At 54.9% G+C, this 13,677-nt stretch overlaps 2 protein-coding genes across 3 annotated transcripts; both read right to left on the reverse strand.

Moving 5' to 3' along the window:
• Window positions 1–926: 926 nt before the first annotated feature.
• RPP25L (ribonuclease P/MRP subunit p25 like) lies at window positions 927–3,873 on the reverse strand. Of its 2 annotated transcripts, none has more exons than XM_054810421.1 (2): window positions 3,834–3,873; window positions 927–2,301 (listed from the first exon to the last, which is right to left on the reverse strand). In XM_054810421.1, the coding sequence occupies exon 2, from the start codon at window positions 2,291–2,293 to the stop codon at window positions 1,733–1,735; it is 561 nt and encodes a 186-aa protein (XP_054666396.1). In that variant the 5' UTR covers window positions 2,294–2,301; window positions 3,834–3,873; the 3' UTR covers window positions 927–1,732. The 2 variants fall into 2 exon arrangements, with proteins under 2 accessions (XP_054666396.1, XP_054666395.1); XM_054810420.1 differs by lacking the exon at window positions 3,834–3,873 and adding an exon at window positions 3,205–3,762.
• A 1,632-nt stretch (window positions 3,874–5,505) lies between these two features.
• DCTN3 (dynactin subunit 3) lies at window positions 5,506–10,261 on the reverse strand. The gene is made up of 7 exons (XM_054810895.1): window positions 10,147–10,261; window positions 9,857–9,941; window positions 8,792–8,878; window positions 8,099–8,182; window positions 7,370–7,428; window positions 6,586–6,645; window positions 5,506–5,913 (listed from the first exon to the last, which is right to left on the reverse strand). The coding sequence occupies exons 1-7, from the start codon at window positions 10,243–10,245 to the stop codon at window positions 5,824–5,826; spliced, it is 564 nt and encodes a 187-aa protein (XP_054666870.1). The 5' UTR covers window positions 10,246–10,261; the 3' UTR covers window positions 5,506–5,823.
• Between the last annotated feature and the right edge of the window lie 3,416 nt (window positions 10,262–13,677).

A 13,677-nucleotide genomic window follows, 5' to 3' on the forward strand; every position in this document is an offset into this window, starting at 1 on the left:
AGCAGTCTCCTCCTTACATCTAAGGGAGCAGCAGCTGGGAACAGCATCAAGATAAATCAGCTTAACTCTGCCCCACCCCCAGGTTTCACCTGCACTGGTGCAGCAGAGAGGTCTGGGCATTTCCCCGACCACCTCGTTAGCTCTGGGGACAACAGCAGGGCAGAGCGCGACAGGTCCACCAGGAGAAGGGAAGGAGGAAGAGGCGTGTAAACCTGACACTGTCCAGCTCGCACTGGGCACTTGGCTGGTGTGCAAGTTCACTGTGATGCAAGGTGAAGTCTTGCCTCTGAAGGCACTGGGTTGCACGGGTAACACAGTCTCTCTCCTGCTCCCTCGATGTAGGTAAAATCCCTTCTTTGAATGCTTGTGTCATTTCCCATTGAATGGACAAAGCAGAGCACCAGGTCCAGCTGGAGCTCTGCACAGGCCAACACAGGCACCAACTGGGGAAGAGCGGGCAGGACAGGCAGTGCTCCAGACCCGCTGTGAGCTGGGGTTGTTCTGGCGAGAGGGAACAGCCCCTTCTTCCTGCCCGGTGTTACTTACCAGAGCTGCTCCAGAAGGGAAACTATTGCGCAAGAAAAGATGCTCCATCCTGTGCCTCACTCAGTGGAGTTTGGAGTTTTTGAGACTGCGGTTCTAGTTAGTTTAAAAGAACAAAACAAAAAATAGCAACAAGCTTCCCAGGAAAAAAGCAACCTTGATCTTAATTGGATATTAAAGGTGAACAGCAAAGGCAGGAAGAAAACTAAACAGACCCTGATGCGAGGGGGAGAGGTTATGAGAGGGACAACTGTGGAGCAGCAAGTCCCCTCTTCCTCAAGGAGAGCTGAAAGAGCTAAGTTTCAGCCGGCAGCCACAATCCCACCAGCAACGCTTACAGGGTGACCTCCAGTGGGATGAGGAAGACATGACAAATTTCACATTACATGAAAAAGAAACTTTATTTTAAACCCATCTCTGTGCATTTTAAAGGAGCAGAAAGGGGAAAGAACAGGGTCCTTTGAAGCTTACCGTCGTCACCACCCCAGGGTGCTTGCACAGCTACAGGATTTCAGGCTGGTTATGACATGAGTTGACTCCTGCCACTTTGGCAGAGAGGTGTGTAGCTGTCAGGTCCACCGAGGTGAAAGGAGGACACAAGGGGTGCAACGTGCACGCAATCACAGATGCACTTGTATTCCTGCAGTTCCACGTTCAACCCACCTGACGGGCTCAGCAGAAGATGGACTTTCAGGCACAGAAGTGGCTGACCCAGCCCTGCGCCCCACTGTCCGCTCACATGAGCGACCGCCAGGGGAATCCACCTCAGGTCCCATCTCCCCTCTGCACCACAGCGAGAGCCACCTCCACCCGCCTCACACGTGGGTGTCTGGCGGGTGTGCCGCTGCCTGAGCTGCTGCGCTGCCCCAAGCAGCTGGAGCCCCGCTCAGTGAGCAGCCGATCGCCAGGGCTCACTGACAAGACACCAACACTCCTCGCTCAAGCAGAGATGACTTCTGCCTTCCCTGAACTGCAGGCTAAGGAGTGCAGCCTGGCAGTGTCTGACAAGGCAAGTTGTCAAAATACAGTTTCAGACAGCTATAATCGCATCCATTGTGAAAGAGTTAACTTCTCCTGCCCTCCCCTAACAACTTTGCAAATCCCCATGCTCAGCAGCAGCTTTCCAGCTACTGCAGGTGGATTCTTTCCACAACTCCCCCAAACTACACCCAAACTCAGCATCAGTGTCTCAGGACTTGGAGCAGGACTCCCCCAGCCCTCTTCCAGTGGACCGAGGGTGCTTTCCCATGCTGCCAGCTCCCCTGCCTCCACCCTGCTTCCTCTTCATTTGGCCCTGGGACTCCTCTTTAAGTGTCTCAATCCAGAAGGCATCAAAAGAGCCCGGAGCCTGGTATCCCGGCTCCTGAGGATCAAGGGCGTCTTTGCTGAGTAGGACACATATGGCAGGAATGTTTCTCTTCACTGTCAAGGCATCAAGGCCTGCCTCAGGCACAATGGGTTCCCAGATCTCTTCAATCTGTTTGAAGAGCACTTTAGTGATCTGGTGCAGCTCTTTGAGCCTTCGTTTCATGATTTCCACACAGGTAATGGCCTTGCTGACGGCTTTGCCTGAGCCAGTGAAAAGGATCTGCCTCACTGAGTCCAGCTCCATCTTGCTGATAGCATAGCCCATCAGATTTCTGATTTTGCTCCCATCCTTCACTTTCATTTCAATAATATCAGGGGGCAGGTCAGCGAAAGGAAGAGGACAAGGTTTCTCCACAATTTTGGTCTTCTTATAGTTCTCCATTCTCAGTGCTGAAAAGTAAAACAGATCCATTAATACGAACTCCCACTACAATTGCTGCACAAAGAAACCCTCACCACAATTAGCTACAACCTTGCCTCCAAAGGGCACTCTGAGCTATCAGAGTTGGGGATCCTGAAAAGGCACACCCAAAAGATCAGCAAGAATGTCCTACTCATGCTGAGGAGTCACTGATATCCCAGTCTTCCTCGGGGAAGGGACTGGCACATACCCACAGCAAGAACACACTGCCACGGGGCAGCCTGTGCACCGACAGGCTGTGGAAGGGAAAAGGGTTGGGCATAAGTAGGATAACGTAAAAAAATACAGGCTGTATCTCAGGGAAAAACAGAGAACAGGTGAGCTGAGGTTATCGGGAACAGAAGCCAGTGGGATACCGACCACAGCTGCACCCCGTGAGCTGCACCAGAATGTGCACACAATGAACCCTGGCACAGCTCGCCTTCAGCAGCTTGGATACATTACAGAAACAGGTTCTCAGCCTCACAACTGGCCAGCCTACGTGAAAGGCCAAGGCCTGGGTTACTTCATGAAACAGTGCAGGTCACAGGGGAGAAAGCAAGTCAGGGGTTGCCGGCAGGACATGTGGCCAGCAAGAAACAGGACAACAAAAGGCACATGATGAACAAAAAAGGGGCTCTCCAAGGGGAAGTGAACAAAACCAGACAGGTCCAGACTCGTAGCTCCTCTCTCTGCCAAGGCAGGGTCCCTCTACTGGCATCCTGACCAATGCCTGCCTAATTTGCATAGGGCACCCCCCTCCCCACCACAGAAAGCCCAAGGTGCCCAAGCATGCAGCGCTAAGGCTTTGTTATCTGCAGGTCAGCCCAGAGCCAGCCCCCTGTACCCCATCCCCTGTGGAGACAGGGCAGGCCAATGCCCCCGCTCTGTACCTAGGAAGGACGTCCCTCCCACGAGGCTCTCCCCACAGCATGGCAGCAGCCCCGCCATCAGTGCCAGGGGTGCCGGCACGCACCATGCTCTGTTGGGAAAGTGCAGGGGCTGAGGACACCGCGGCTACAGGGGATGGGGATGCCGGCTGCAACGAGGATGGCAGGTACGGTCGAGCTCCCTGCTATACGGGTTAGGAAGGCCAAGCCACTGCTGGAGGCCTGTGACCGGGGCGGGTGAGGGGGTTCGGCGAAGCCACTGATATTAGGATGGGGGGGAGGCGGCAGACGAGCCTGGTATCATAGTGCCCTGAGAAAGGCCAAGCCGCTGCGACAAGGAACGCACGGCAGGGGGAGGCCAAGCGCCGGCTACCGGGGGAGAAGGGAAGCCAGGAGGTTTCCACAGGGGCCTGAAGGGAGGCCAGGCCGCTGATCGGGGTGGATGAGGCGGGCGGGGGGAGCGACAGGCCCCAATATGAGGGTCTGTAGGGAGGCCAGGTGCCGCTGTAGGGGCCCGGGAGGCGGCCGGACTAAACTACAGGGCCCATCGGGAGGCCAGACGCCACCAGAGGGTCCCAAAAGGAGGCCGGGCGTCGCTATAGCGGGTGTGCGGGTGCGGGAACTGCTCTCACCTGCAGCTGCCTCAGCGTTCCCCTCGCCGCAAGATGGCGGCCGGCGGCAGACGCACGCAGGCGCAGGGCGGGCGGAAGGAGGGAGGCGGTGCGCAACGCTCCGCCTCGCGTCACCGCTCCGCCCCGCACGGCTATGACGTCAGGGGGGCGAACCCGCGGGCCAGGCCCTGCCTCTCCCGATACGGCCGTGCCGGCTTCGCGCCGTGGGCGACGGCAGCTGCCAGCCCTGGGCCAGCTAAGTGCCCGGCCGGTCCGCCGCGGGCCAGGCGCCGGGAGGAGGCGGTGCGGCGTCTCCGCGGGACCGTGCCCGTTGCGCTCCCGGGATGGGAGCGCCCCGCAGCTCCCCTTTGCACCGGGCACAGCGGGTGTCTCCGTGCACACGCACACAAGGACGGGTGTGAGTGCGTTTGCCTGTGAAGAGGTTGGTTCTCACGGCACGGCTGAAGCAGCCGCAAAGTACTCCCCATTACCGACCAGCAGGAACGTCAAGTCCCAGCCCAGGCCCGGGGCCAGCAGAGCTCCCCGGTACCTGAAAGGGAGCGTGCAGCCCTGCCCCCGCATGCCCAGGGGTGAGCTCGCTGACCAGGTGTCCTGGTTTCAGCTGGGATAGAGTTAATTTTCTTCTAGCAGTTGGTTAGTGCTGTGTTTTGGGTTTAGGATGAGAGTAAGATTTGAGAACATAACTAAAACATCATTATTGCCAAGAACTTTTCAGCTTCTCGTACTGCCCTGCCAACGAGATGCCAGGAGGTGCCCAAGAAGCTGGGACGGGACACAGCCAGGACAGCTGACCCAAACTGGCCAAAGGGATATTCCATACCATATGACATCATGCTCCACACATAACAGGGGGCTGGCAAGTAGGCAGGGCAGCTCAGGGTCTTGCTGAGCATCAACCTCAGGTGGTGAGAAATGGTGCTGTTCATCACTTGTTTTATATATTCTCTTATTATCTTCCTTTTTTGTCCTATTAAACTGTCTCTATCTCAACTCACACGTTTTACTTTTTTTTCCATTTTCAACTCTCTCCCCCATCCCGCTGGGAGGGGGCAAGTGAACAAACAGCTATGCAGTTGTTTTAAACCATGACACCATGTGAGAGCACAGGGATAGCCACACTCCTCTGGATCTCTGTGCTGGCATCGTGCCCCATTCCTGCAGGGCTCCCAGGTCACACATAGCTGGTCCTTAAGGGAGGAAGAGGGTTTGGGACCCTCCCAAAAGCATGACCTCAAACTCAGGAAGACCTTTGTGCCAGAAGCTCCAGGCTACGGCCACGCCAGGCACGGCGCAGCTCATGACCATCTCTGGAGGAGAAAGGGCCAGCCACGGGCTCTGGCTTACAGTAGCCACTCGGGCAGCAGGTAGGATAAAAGCAGGAGCCACTGCCTCCTCCCAGTGCAGGGATGGGAGAATGGCCGGGGGGAAAAGCCCCGTCAGGCCAGATTCCCCTGTGCACAGGCAGCTCATGTGAACAGGAAGAAACACATGAAGCACATGCCACAGCACAGGGTAGGCTGTGGGGCTGGATGGGATTTACCTGCCCTTGGCCCAAGTTAGAATCCATCAGCAATCTCCAGCAGGCTGCCATGAGATCTCCGCAGTTCACTACCTGTGCAGGGAGGGACAGCCTGTGCCATGGCTGTGCCCAGGGGAATAAAAGACAACTCAGTTAGCATTTCAGGACTTTACTATGGTCCTCAGGAAGAGCAGAAAGAGATTTTTAAATATGTTAAACCAAAACGTATTTCAAGGAAGTGCAAGATTTGCAAAGAGTGGCATATTAAGGAGTAGCGTGGCTTCGATTCGGGGCCGACACAGCTCAGCCACAGTGCCAGGGTGCCCCCAAGAGCCTGCGACGTCACTTGTAGCATGCTCAAGCCAAGTGGGAAGATGCCGAGATGGCAGGGTGCAAGCTGTGCTGCTGCCTCTCCTGAGCGCCCCAAGGCCAGCAAGGTCCCTGGGGTTCTCCACGCTCCTGGCTCTGCCATCACTCTGCTGCAGGTTTTGCTTCCTTGGCTGCTTCCAGCCGCATCAGTATTTCATTCCACTGGACAAACTGCTTGGACAGAAGCAGGGTCTGGACGTGACTTAAGGAAACAGATGTGGAAACTGCAGGGAAGACGGCAAGGCCAGAGTGCCCCATTACAATCCCAATTCCTTGGCAGAGGAAGAGGCCTGGGACACCAGGCTGAAGCAAGCCTGCATGGACTGACCATCCAGGCATTGAGCCATAGCACCCAACACCAACAGGAGTCCAGGAGGCACTTCTGAACACAGCATACCACCATTTCAAGGGGCTTTCTACAGAAAAGAGCAGAGCTTCCCTACCCACTACAGGTTTAGGACATGTCTCAGCACTGGAATCCTACAGAGACAGGATTAGCCACTGTTTGGCTCAGGCAGGTTGCAGGGACCAGTCACCCAATAGAGCTGGCAACATCCAGGTGGCCAGTGCGAGCTCTGCACCAGCACGCAGGCTGTGCTGCTCCTTTCTGCTGAGCCACACTGTGAGTGGATCCAGCGCAGGGGCTCCGGCTCGCAGGCAGCACCCTGCCCTTCCAATCTCAGAGACAGGCAGTCTCAGCTATGCTCCTGAGAGGAGTATGACAGGGACACAGGTGTCACCACATCAGAAGGGGCACCAGCCTTTAAACCCAGGGCTGGGGATCCAACAATATCTCACAGGGGTAGGGAGCCCAGGAGACAGGCAGGCAGTTCAGCTCTGTCAGACCCAAGGCTCAAAGGATACCATTTTGTTGTAGTCTTCAAGGAGTGTCTTGACGCTGTCAGTGAGATCGTGACGCTGTTCCTGCAAAGAGGGGAGCCGAGGTGAGTAAGCAATCCATCAACTGAGGGACATCTGTCCTCCTAGTCCCTGACAGCATGGGAGGAAACTCATCCAAGGCCAGTACTGAGATTAGAGCTCAGGCCCTGGCTGTGGCCACTCATTGCAGCTGGAAGGCTTTCAGTAGTCAGGAGAAAGGTTACAAACACCCATATTGATGAAGCACCCAAGCCACTGGGCTTGCACTACTGCCTGCCTCTCCTCAGCATCCATGCTTTGCTTGCCCCAGAACAGAAAAATGCCGAAAGGGAGCATTAGGCACTGCCCAGGTTACTCGCTGCCAGCTCCAGGAGCGCTCAAACGGGGAAAGAAAGGCTGAAGTGACAAGGTGATAGTATCAACAGCCTTCCAGAGACCAGGACACTGGAAGAATGCAACGCTTTACCTCAGTGTCCCAGTGAAAGGGGGAATGCCAGCTGGTTAAACCCACTGCCACTTATTAAGTGTTGCTCATACCTCAGTTTTCAGTAGGGTTATAGTAGGCAAAGCACTTTTCCAACTCAGACTCAGTTGTCAGAGATCCTGGCTACCTTCCCCCCCCAAAAGTGCTTAAGCTTCTTTAAGACTGCAGTATGAATATTCTGGGATTGAAAAAAACTGCCATGAATGAGTAATTCAAGCAATTGCAAATACACAGGTGTGGTTCCTCTTCCCTGCTAGTCAAGACTGTCAAGAATATTCACACTACCTGCTGCTGTATATGGATTTGAGAGAGTCGCTGTAGTTTGGTTGCATGGTCAGGAACCGCTGAAAGCACAGAAGATAAATCCATTTTGTTTGTTTTATAGCACATGAGATTAGCTCCCAAAACAAAGACCATTCCTTCTCCTCGAGCACATCACAGCAGAACTCCACTCACTGAATGCAAGTGCCACATACCACAAACACACCTTTTATACAACAACAGCAACAAAAAAAACCCCCAAACCTAGCTACCTTGTACATTAAATACCAAGTTTATTTGCTAACTGCTTCTGGATGGCATGAGTTAGGGGACACCCGCAGTGAAGGCTAGTCAAGAACTACATGAGAGTAAACTACCTGGATGAATGCTATGGCAAGCAATTAAAAAGGCACCTCTGCCTATGCCAGGAGCAGGTATGTTCAGGAGGTAAAAGAGCTCCTAGGCAGGAATGGTCTGCTGGTCTCCACCCTCCCTGCCAAGCTGCTGTCTCTAACCTGCTTCCTCACCTACCCTATCACCTCCTTGACCTTGCATGGGACATTAGTGCAGCATGAGGGAGGAGCAGACATACCACTGAGTTTGTACCTACTTTAATCACACCAGGTTGTGTGCATAGCTGTCCTCTCCTCTAGTTCGAGGCTCAAGAAAAAAAAAAGAAAAAAAAAGAAAACAGGATAGACAACAGCTTGGGGGTGGCATTTGCAGCTCAAACTTGCAGAAGAACATGCATACCTTGGATACTGGCACTGTCCAAGATGGGTTGGAGGTTCTTCACCTGCTCCAGAAGAGCTGCTCGGGAAGGAATAACCCGCTCCTCTGGTTGGGGAGGGACAAGAAGCAACATCAGTAAATACAAGACACTGCTTTGGCTTTTCACGTATACTGGTGAGGTAACTTTTCCAGCTGATCTAGCTATACAGAAAGGGGGTTGTTTATGATTTTCTTTAGACTTTTGTGTTGCTCATCCCTGGATCTTGGTTCACACCAATTTAAGGTAGAAGAATCTCCACCAAGTTTTATTCACAGACTACACCACCAACAAGGTTGAATCAAATTCTTTGGGGAAAAAGAGGACAAGGCTAGAAAGCATTTAAAATACATCCAAAGGTCTTCCATTTTTGTCACAGCCTAGAGAGTACTGGAAGTGGGGGAAAACTGTTCTGGCTCCAGTTTTTCTTTTCAACCTTTTATTAATTCAGGGTTAAACTGATCAATACTAAAAAGATCAGAACTAATAAAACTGCAGCATGCGAGCACTAATACCAACAGACATGCTTGTATAAACCATCTCTCTGAGAGCTCCAAAGAGGGTGCCTTGCCAGATTTTTACAACTAAAGAAAAGAACTCATTCCCAATCCAGCTTAGGTAAAAGACAACTTTTTCAGCACTAAAAAACCCCCATCTCCTCTCATTTCATGCCATACCTGCCAAAATGAACTGCAGCTTCATGGCATCCGGAACAGCCATCCTATCAATGTACTGAGGGTCGAGGTATTTTATTACATCTTCAACTAGAGTGAAAAATAGGTTTGACAACAAAAAGTAGGACACGTTATTGCAATTACAAGTGCAATTTTCCCCCATGCTATACATCCGGTTACTTTGTAAATACTACCCACTTAGCATAGGCGTTTTTTCAGATTCATGAATTTCTACACCATTTGAAAATATGTGACTTAGGAGCACTGTGATCAACAACTGACAAATGGCTCAAGCCAAATAACTACTTCATAAGAGACAGCCACAACACTTGCTTTTTATTTACATAATGACATTTAAGGCGAATGAAATCTGCTTCATCTTGTCCTTGAAAGAAACCAGCCAAAGAAACCCTCTGGCCTGGTCCTCAAAATCATCTACAAATACATGGTTTACACTTGTATACCAAATGACCACCGCAGCCTTGGATCACAATGACACTCCTTACATAGCCTGCTACTTCTGTGACACCAGACAGCAAAACTTGGCCAAGGCCAAGTTGGCAGCTTTGCAGGACAAAGCACCACTTCGGTGTCCACTCCTGATATCCCTCAGTTTGAAGGCAGCTCCTCAGATCCGTCCACCAGTGGCTGCATGTGATCCTTATTGCTCCCACCACACACACACACAGGAGAGCTGCTCTACCCTGTCTGAGAAGCCCAAGTGTGCAAGAAGTCATTCCAGGAGCTCATGCTCCAACAAGTACCTTCAAGGGGTGCATTTCAGGCGGACCAAATCACTGCACTAATACAGGCAGACATCAAGCAACTAACAGGTTGCAGCAACCCATTTCCCATGCTCAACAGCTGAGTGGGAGAATCGTGAGCAGAAAAACCTCAGTTACTTATTTCTTTGGCAAATATGCAAAATAAGACTAAAATGAAAGGGGCTCACAGTGAGAGGGGGGACGGGATTTTTGTTTAAAGGAGGAGACAACACACAGGGGTTTCTGGCTCCCCAAGCGCCCCCCCTCCGGTTCCCTCTTGTCTGCTCTCCCCGAGGCCGCTCACTTTTCTTGAACAGGATTTTGATCCTCTCTCTCTTGCCGGCGATATTGCTCAGCGCCACCTGCACCTTCACCAGCTCGTCTGCCACCTGCAGAGGCACAGAGGAAGGGGATGGGCCTGTCACACCCCGCCGGGCCTGGGCTTGGGCCTGGGCTTGAGCCTGAGCCTGAGCCCAAGCCTGAGCCTGGGCCGGAGGGGAGGGGAGGCGAGGGGAGGGGAGGCGAGGGGAGGCCAGGCCAGGCCCCAGGGCGGCCAGAGCCATCCTCCAGTGGCTGCGCCCACCCTCCCAGCACCTTGCGCGGCCCGCAGGCCCCATCGCCGCCGCCGACGCGCTGCTCCAGCTCCTCCAACCGCCACTGCAGCCGCCGCAGCTCCGCCACCCCCGCCGCCATTTTGCCGCCGGCCGGAAGGAGCAGTGCGCCGCTTCCGCCCCGCCTCTCCCCGTCGCCATGGCGGCGCGTTGCTAGGGGCCGCCGTTGCCGTGGAGACGAGCTCGCCGGGCCTGGAAGGGGTGATGGAGCCGGGAGGGTGGGAAGGGGGGAGGTGGCTCCCAGGGAGGGGGGCGGGAGGTGCGAAGCCCCTCTCAGAGGCAAGGAGGGGAGGCTGCAGCCGGTCGATGGTGATTTGCACTGCAGAGGGAGGCGTGCAGGCCTCCCGCCACCCGGGCGGTCGATCACTGCTTCATTCCGGCGTGGTCCTCCAGGAAAGAGGTGCTCAGATATATTAAAAGAAATTGATATAGCGATCTATGGGCCGTATGGATGCAGGGCCTTTGAAATCCATGAGGCTGCCACAGGCTTTCCCCCAGGCCTCAGCCTGCCCGGGTTCACCTTTCTCCTATCGACCATTGCAGGTGATGCTCACTAAAGAGTGAGGCACTAATGAATGTAGCCAACCCCAGCCCCAACACTGCCTGCAACTGGCACTCGCAATTATAGAGATCTCTCAAGGGGATGAGATGAGTTCATAGCAGCAGCAGCCACCACGGAGAAAAATCCAGAGGCTTTCCAAACTGCAGAGGGAGAAGTTCAGGAGTCTTCAAAGCACTTTGCAATATTCCCTGCACCCTAGGTCTCAGACTGCCACTGTCCCGTCATACCCATGTAACCTCAGCAGTGCCAGAGCTGCCCCAAGCTGGAGGGAAGTCTCTGTCCCTCGTGGGCTGCGAGCATGGCGCTGGGTGTTGCACTACCATGCCCCAGGCACCAGGAAACACCTAGTCAAGGTCTCAAGCCAGGCTCCTAGGTCAAAACCATCTGCCAATAGTGAGTACTTTGTTTAGTACTGGCTGGCAATGTGGGCTGGATGGCTTTGCGGACCCTCCCAGTGCCCTTTGCTGACAGCAAAACCCACTCTGCCCTGAAAAAGCTTTGTTCTAGATGTATTCCTACAAGGACTGCAGGGCTGCCAGGCTGTAGGAGGGAGCTGTGGGGTGGCCCAGAGCCTCAGCAACCTCTATGGCCCCTCAAATCTCCCTGGAGGAACTGTGCAGAGCATGCAGGTAGGTGGAGAAGGCTGAGGCTCTGTGTGCTCTGCCTTTTTTCCCAGGGATCGATACCTGGGCTGTGGAAGAGAGATCTTCAGAGGGGAAGAGTTATGCTTTGTTCCACAAAGGCGACAATTAGAAATGGCTTCATTAGCAGAAGTGGTCAGGGGCTGCAGAAGGGACTGGGGGCTGTGTGCAACAGTGCTGGTCTGTGTTTAGAGGGTACTGGCTCTGCCATGGTCTGTGCCCAGTGTGATGGGCAATGCCCACAAATACACAAATGCCTGTGCTCAAGGGTCACAGACCACCCACTTCCCCAAGATGAGAAATTCAGGTAGTCCTGGGAGTCAAGCACTGGGGCGCTTTGGGATCAGAGGAAATCCACCCTTTAGAGTCCCATCCAGCCTGCAAGCCTTGGAATGAGGCTGAAGCTGCAGCACTGGCTGCCTGCAGCACAGTGCACAGCGAATCTGTCCTTGCTTCTTGGAGCAGAGGGGGCTTTGACCTCATCCCCATCCCTGGAGCCTGCGGTGGCACACTGATGCCATGGCTGCCTGTCCCCTGCCTGGCGCTGAGGCCAGATCCAATGACCCTCCTGCTAGGCTGGATCATCCCCTCATTCTCCATCTCCTCCCTCCTGCTCAATTACAGTCCCTGCAGGACGCAGGAAGCGGGCATCGATCAGGGCTGGTTACTCAGGTGACAGCAGCTATGTCCCCAAGCTCCCCAGGGAGCATAGCAACACACATCACCCCCCTGAGCTGCGTAACAAGTGGGGATGTGAACCCGTGTGCCCTCCTGGCTCCCCAGGGCCCTGGCACTCAATGAGCTGTGGCCAGTGCTGCCTGGCAGTGACAGGGGACATGAGACCCCAATTAAGGCTGCATCGATCCCACCCCAGCTCTGCTTGGCGGGCTGTGCTGGGCTGTGCTGTGGCTGCAGAAGTTCTGTGCCAGGTCTTAGCTGTCTCGCACACTGGCACCCCTACCCCAGAGCAAACATCCTGGCACCATCTTGCAGCCTGGGGCACGTGCACACACACACGTTCGCACACAGAGGAAACCCCACTGCAGCCCAGTGCACAGACTCACACGCACACGCTCACACACAAGAAAACCCACTGCAGCCTGGTGTGCGTCCCCACCGTGTCCCCACCGTGTTCCTACCGTGTACCCACCGTGTCCTTGCCCCGAGGCCAGGGCGGGCAGCGCCGCTGCAGCACCGTGGACAGCGCCCGCGCCGCCCGGCTGGGCGCGGGGGTCCGGTCTGGGGGTGTCCCCGGGGGCGACCTCTGAAACGGGAGGTCCTGTCCCCTTGGGTGCCAGGGACCTGACTTCATGGTGCCCGGGTGGACCTGTCCTCATGGCTGCCGTTGGCGGAGGTGTCTGTCCCCATGGAAGTCCTCTGTACCTCTTCATATGTATGGGTGGTTGCATGTGTGTGCAAGTGCATGTGCATGTGTGACCATGTGTGTTCTCACACATATATGCTAGTGTGACTGCCTGTGAGTGTGCATTGCCACTGACTTTGTACGAGGGAGCACGAGCCATCTGTGTATATGAGTGTGGTGACAACTGCCTGCATGTCTCCATGCTTTCCCATGTGCACCCATATATGCACCCATGAGCACCCATGTGTGTGCCTGTGTCTCCCAGCTCCAGCTGAGTCACCTGTGCCCTCTGTGGGCGCTGCCCCATGTGCTAGGCTGGCCCAGCACTGCTTGCATCTCACCTGGTGCAACCTCACAGCCCCACGGCCATGGCCTTAGCAGCCCCACGGCCATACTTCTTGCCTGGCACAGGCAGCTTAATGGGGTCCCCACCCATGGATGAGCTGCCACTGGGCACCTTGTGAGGCCAAGCAGCCCCACAGCCCGGCTGGCACAGCTGGAGTTGGTACCCAGTCTGATCCAGCCCATGCTTGAGGGCTCTGGTGAGTGCAGGGCACATGTTTACAACCCAGAGCACCCAGAAACTGAGGCAACCCTGTGCTGGAAGCAGATGAGGCAGGCTGTGAAACCTCAGGCTCTGTAGCTGCTACCCCAGCTACCCCAGGGTGTCAGGGGCTGTGGGCATGTCCTGCATTCCCAAACTGTCCCCAGTCCGGGCAATGGAGCTTGGGAGGTGGCACCACGTCATGCATATCACCCTCAACACTGGTTTGGTTCAGCAGTTCATTTCCTTTAATAGATACACAGAGTCGCGCGGCTGTGGGGGGAGTGCTGGGGGGAGCCTGGCAGCACCGAGCCCCAGCCACCCGCGCTGAGGTAGAGGTGAGCGTTGCTCCACGCTCGCCTGCTTTGGCACCCAGGGGTGCAAGCGGGTGGAGGAGGCGCCCG

Source organism: Grus americana, chromosome Z (assembly GCF_028858705.1).
Source record: "Grus americana isolate bGruAme1 chromosome Z, bGruAme1.mat, whole genome shotgun sequence".
In the NCBI taxonomy this organism is placed as follows: Eukaryota; Metazoa; Chordata; class Aves; order Gruiformes; family Gruidae; genus Grus; species Grus americana.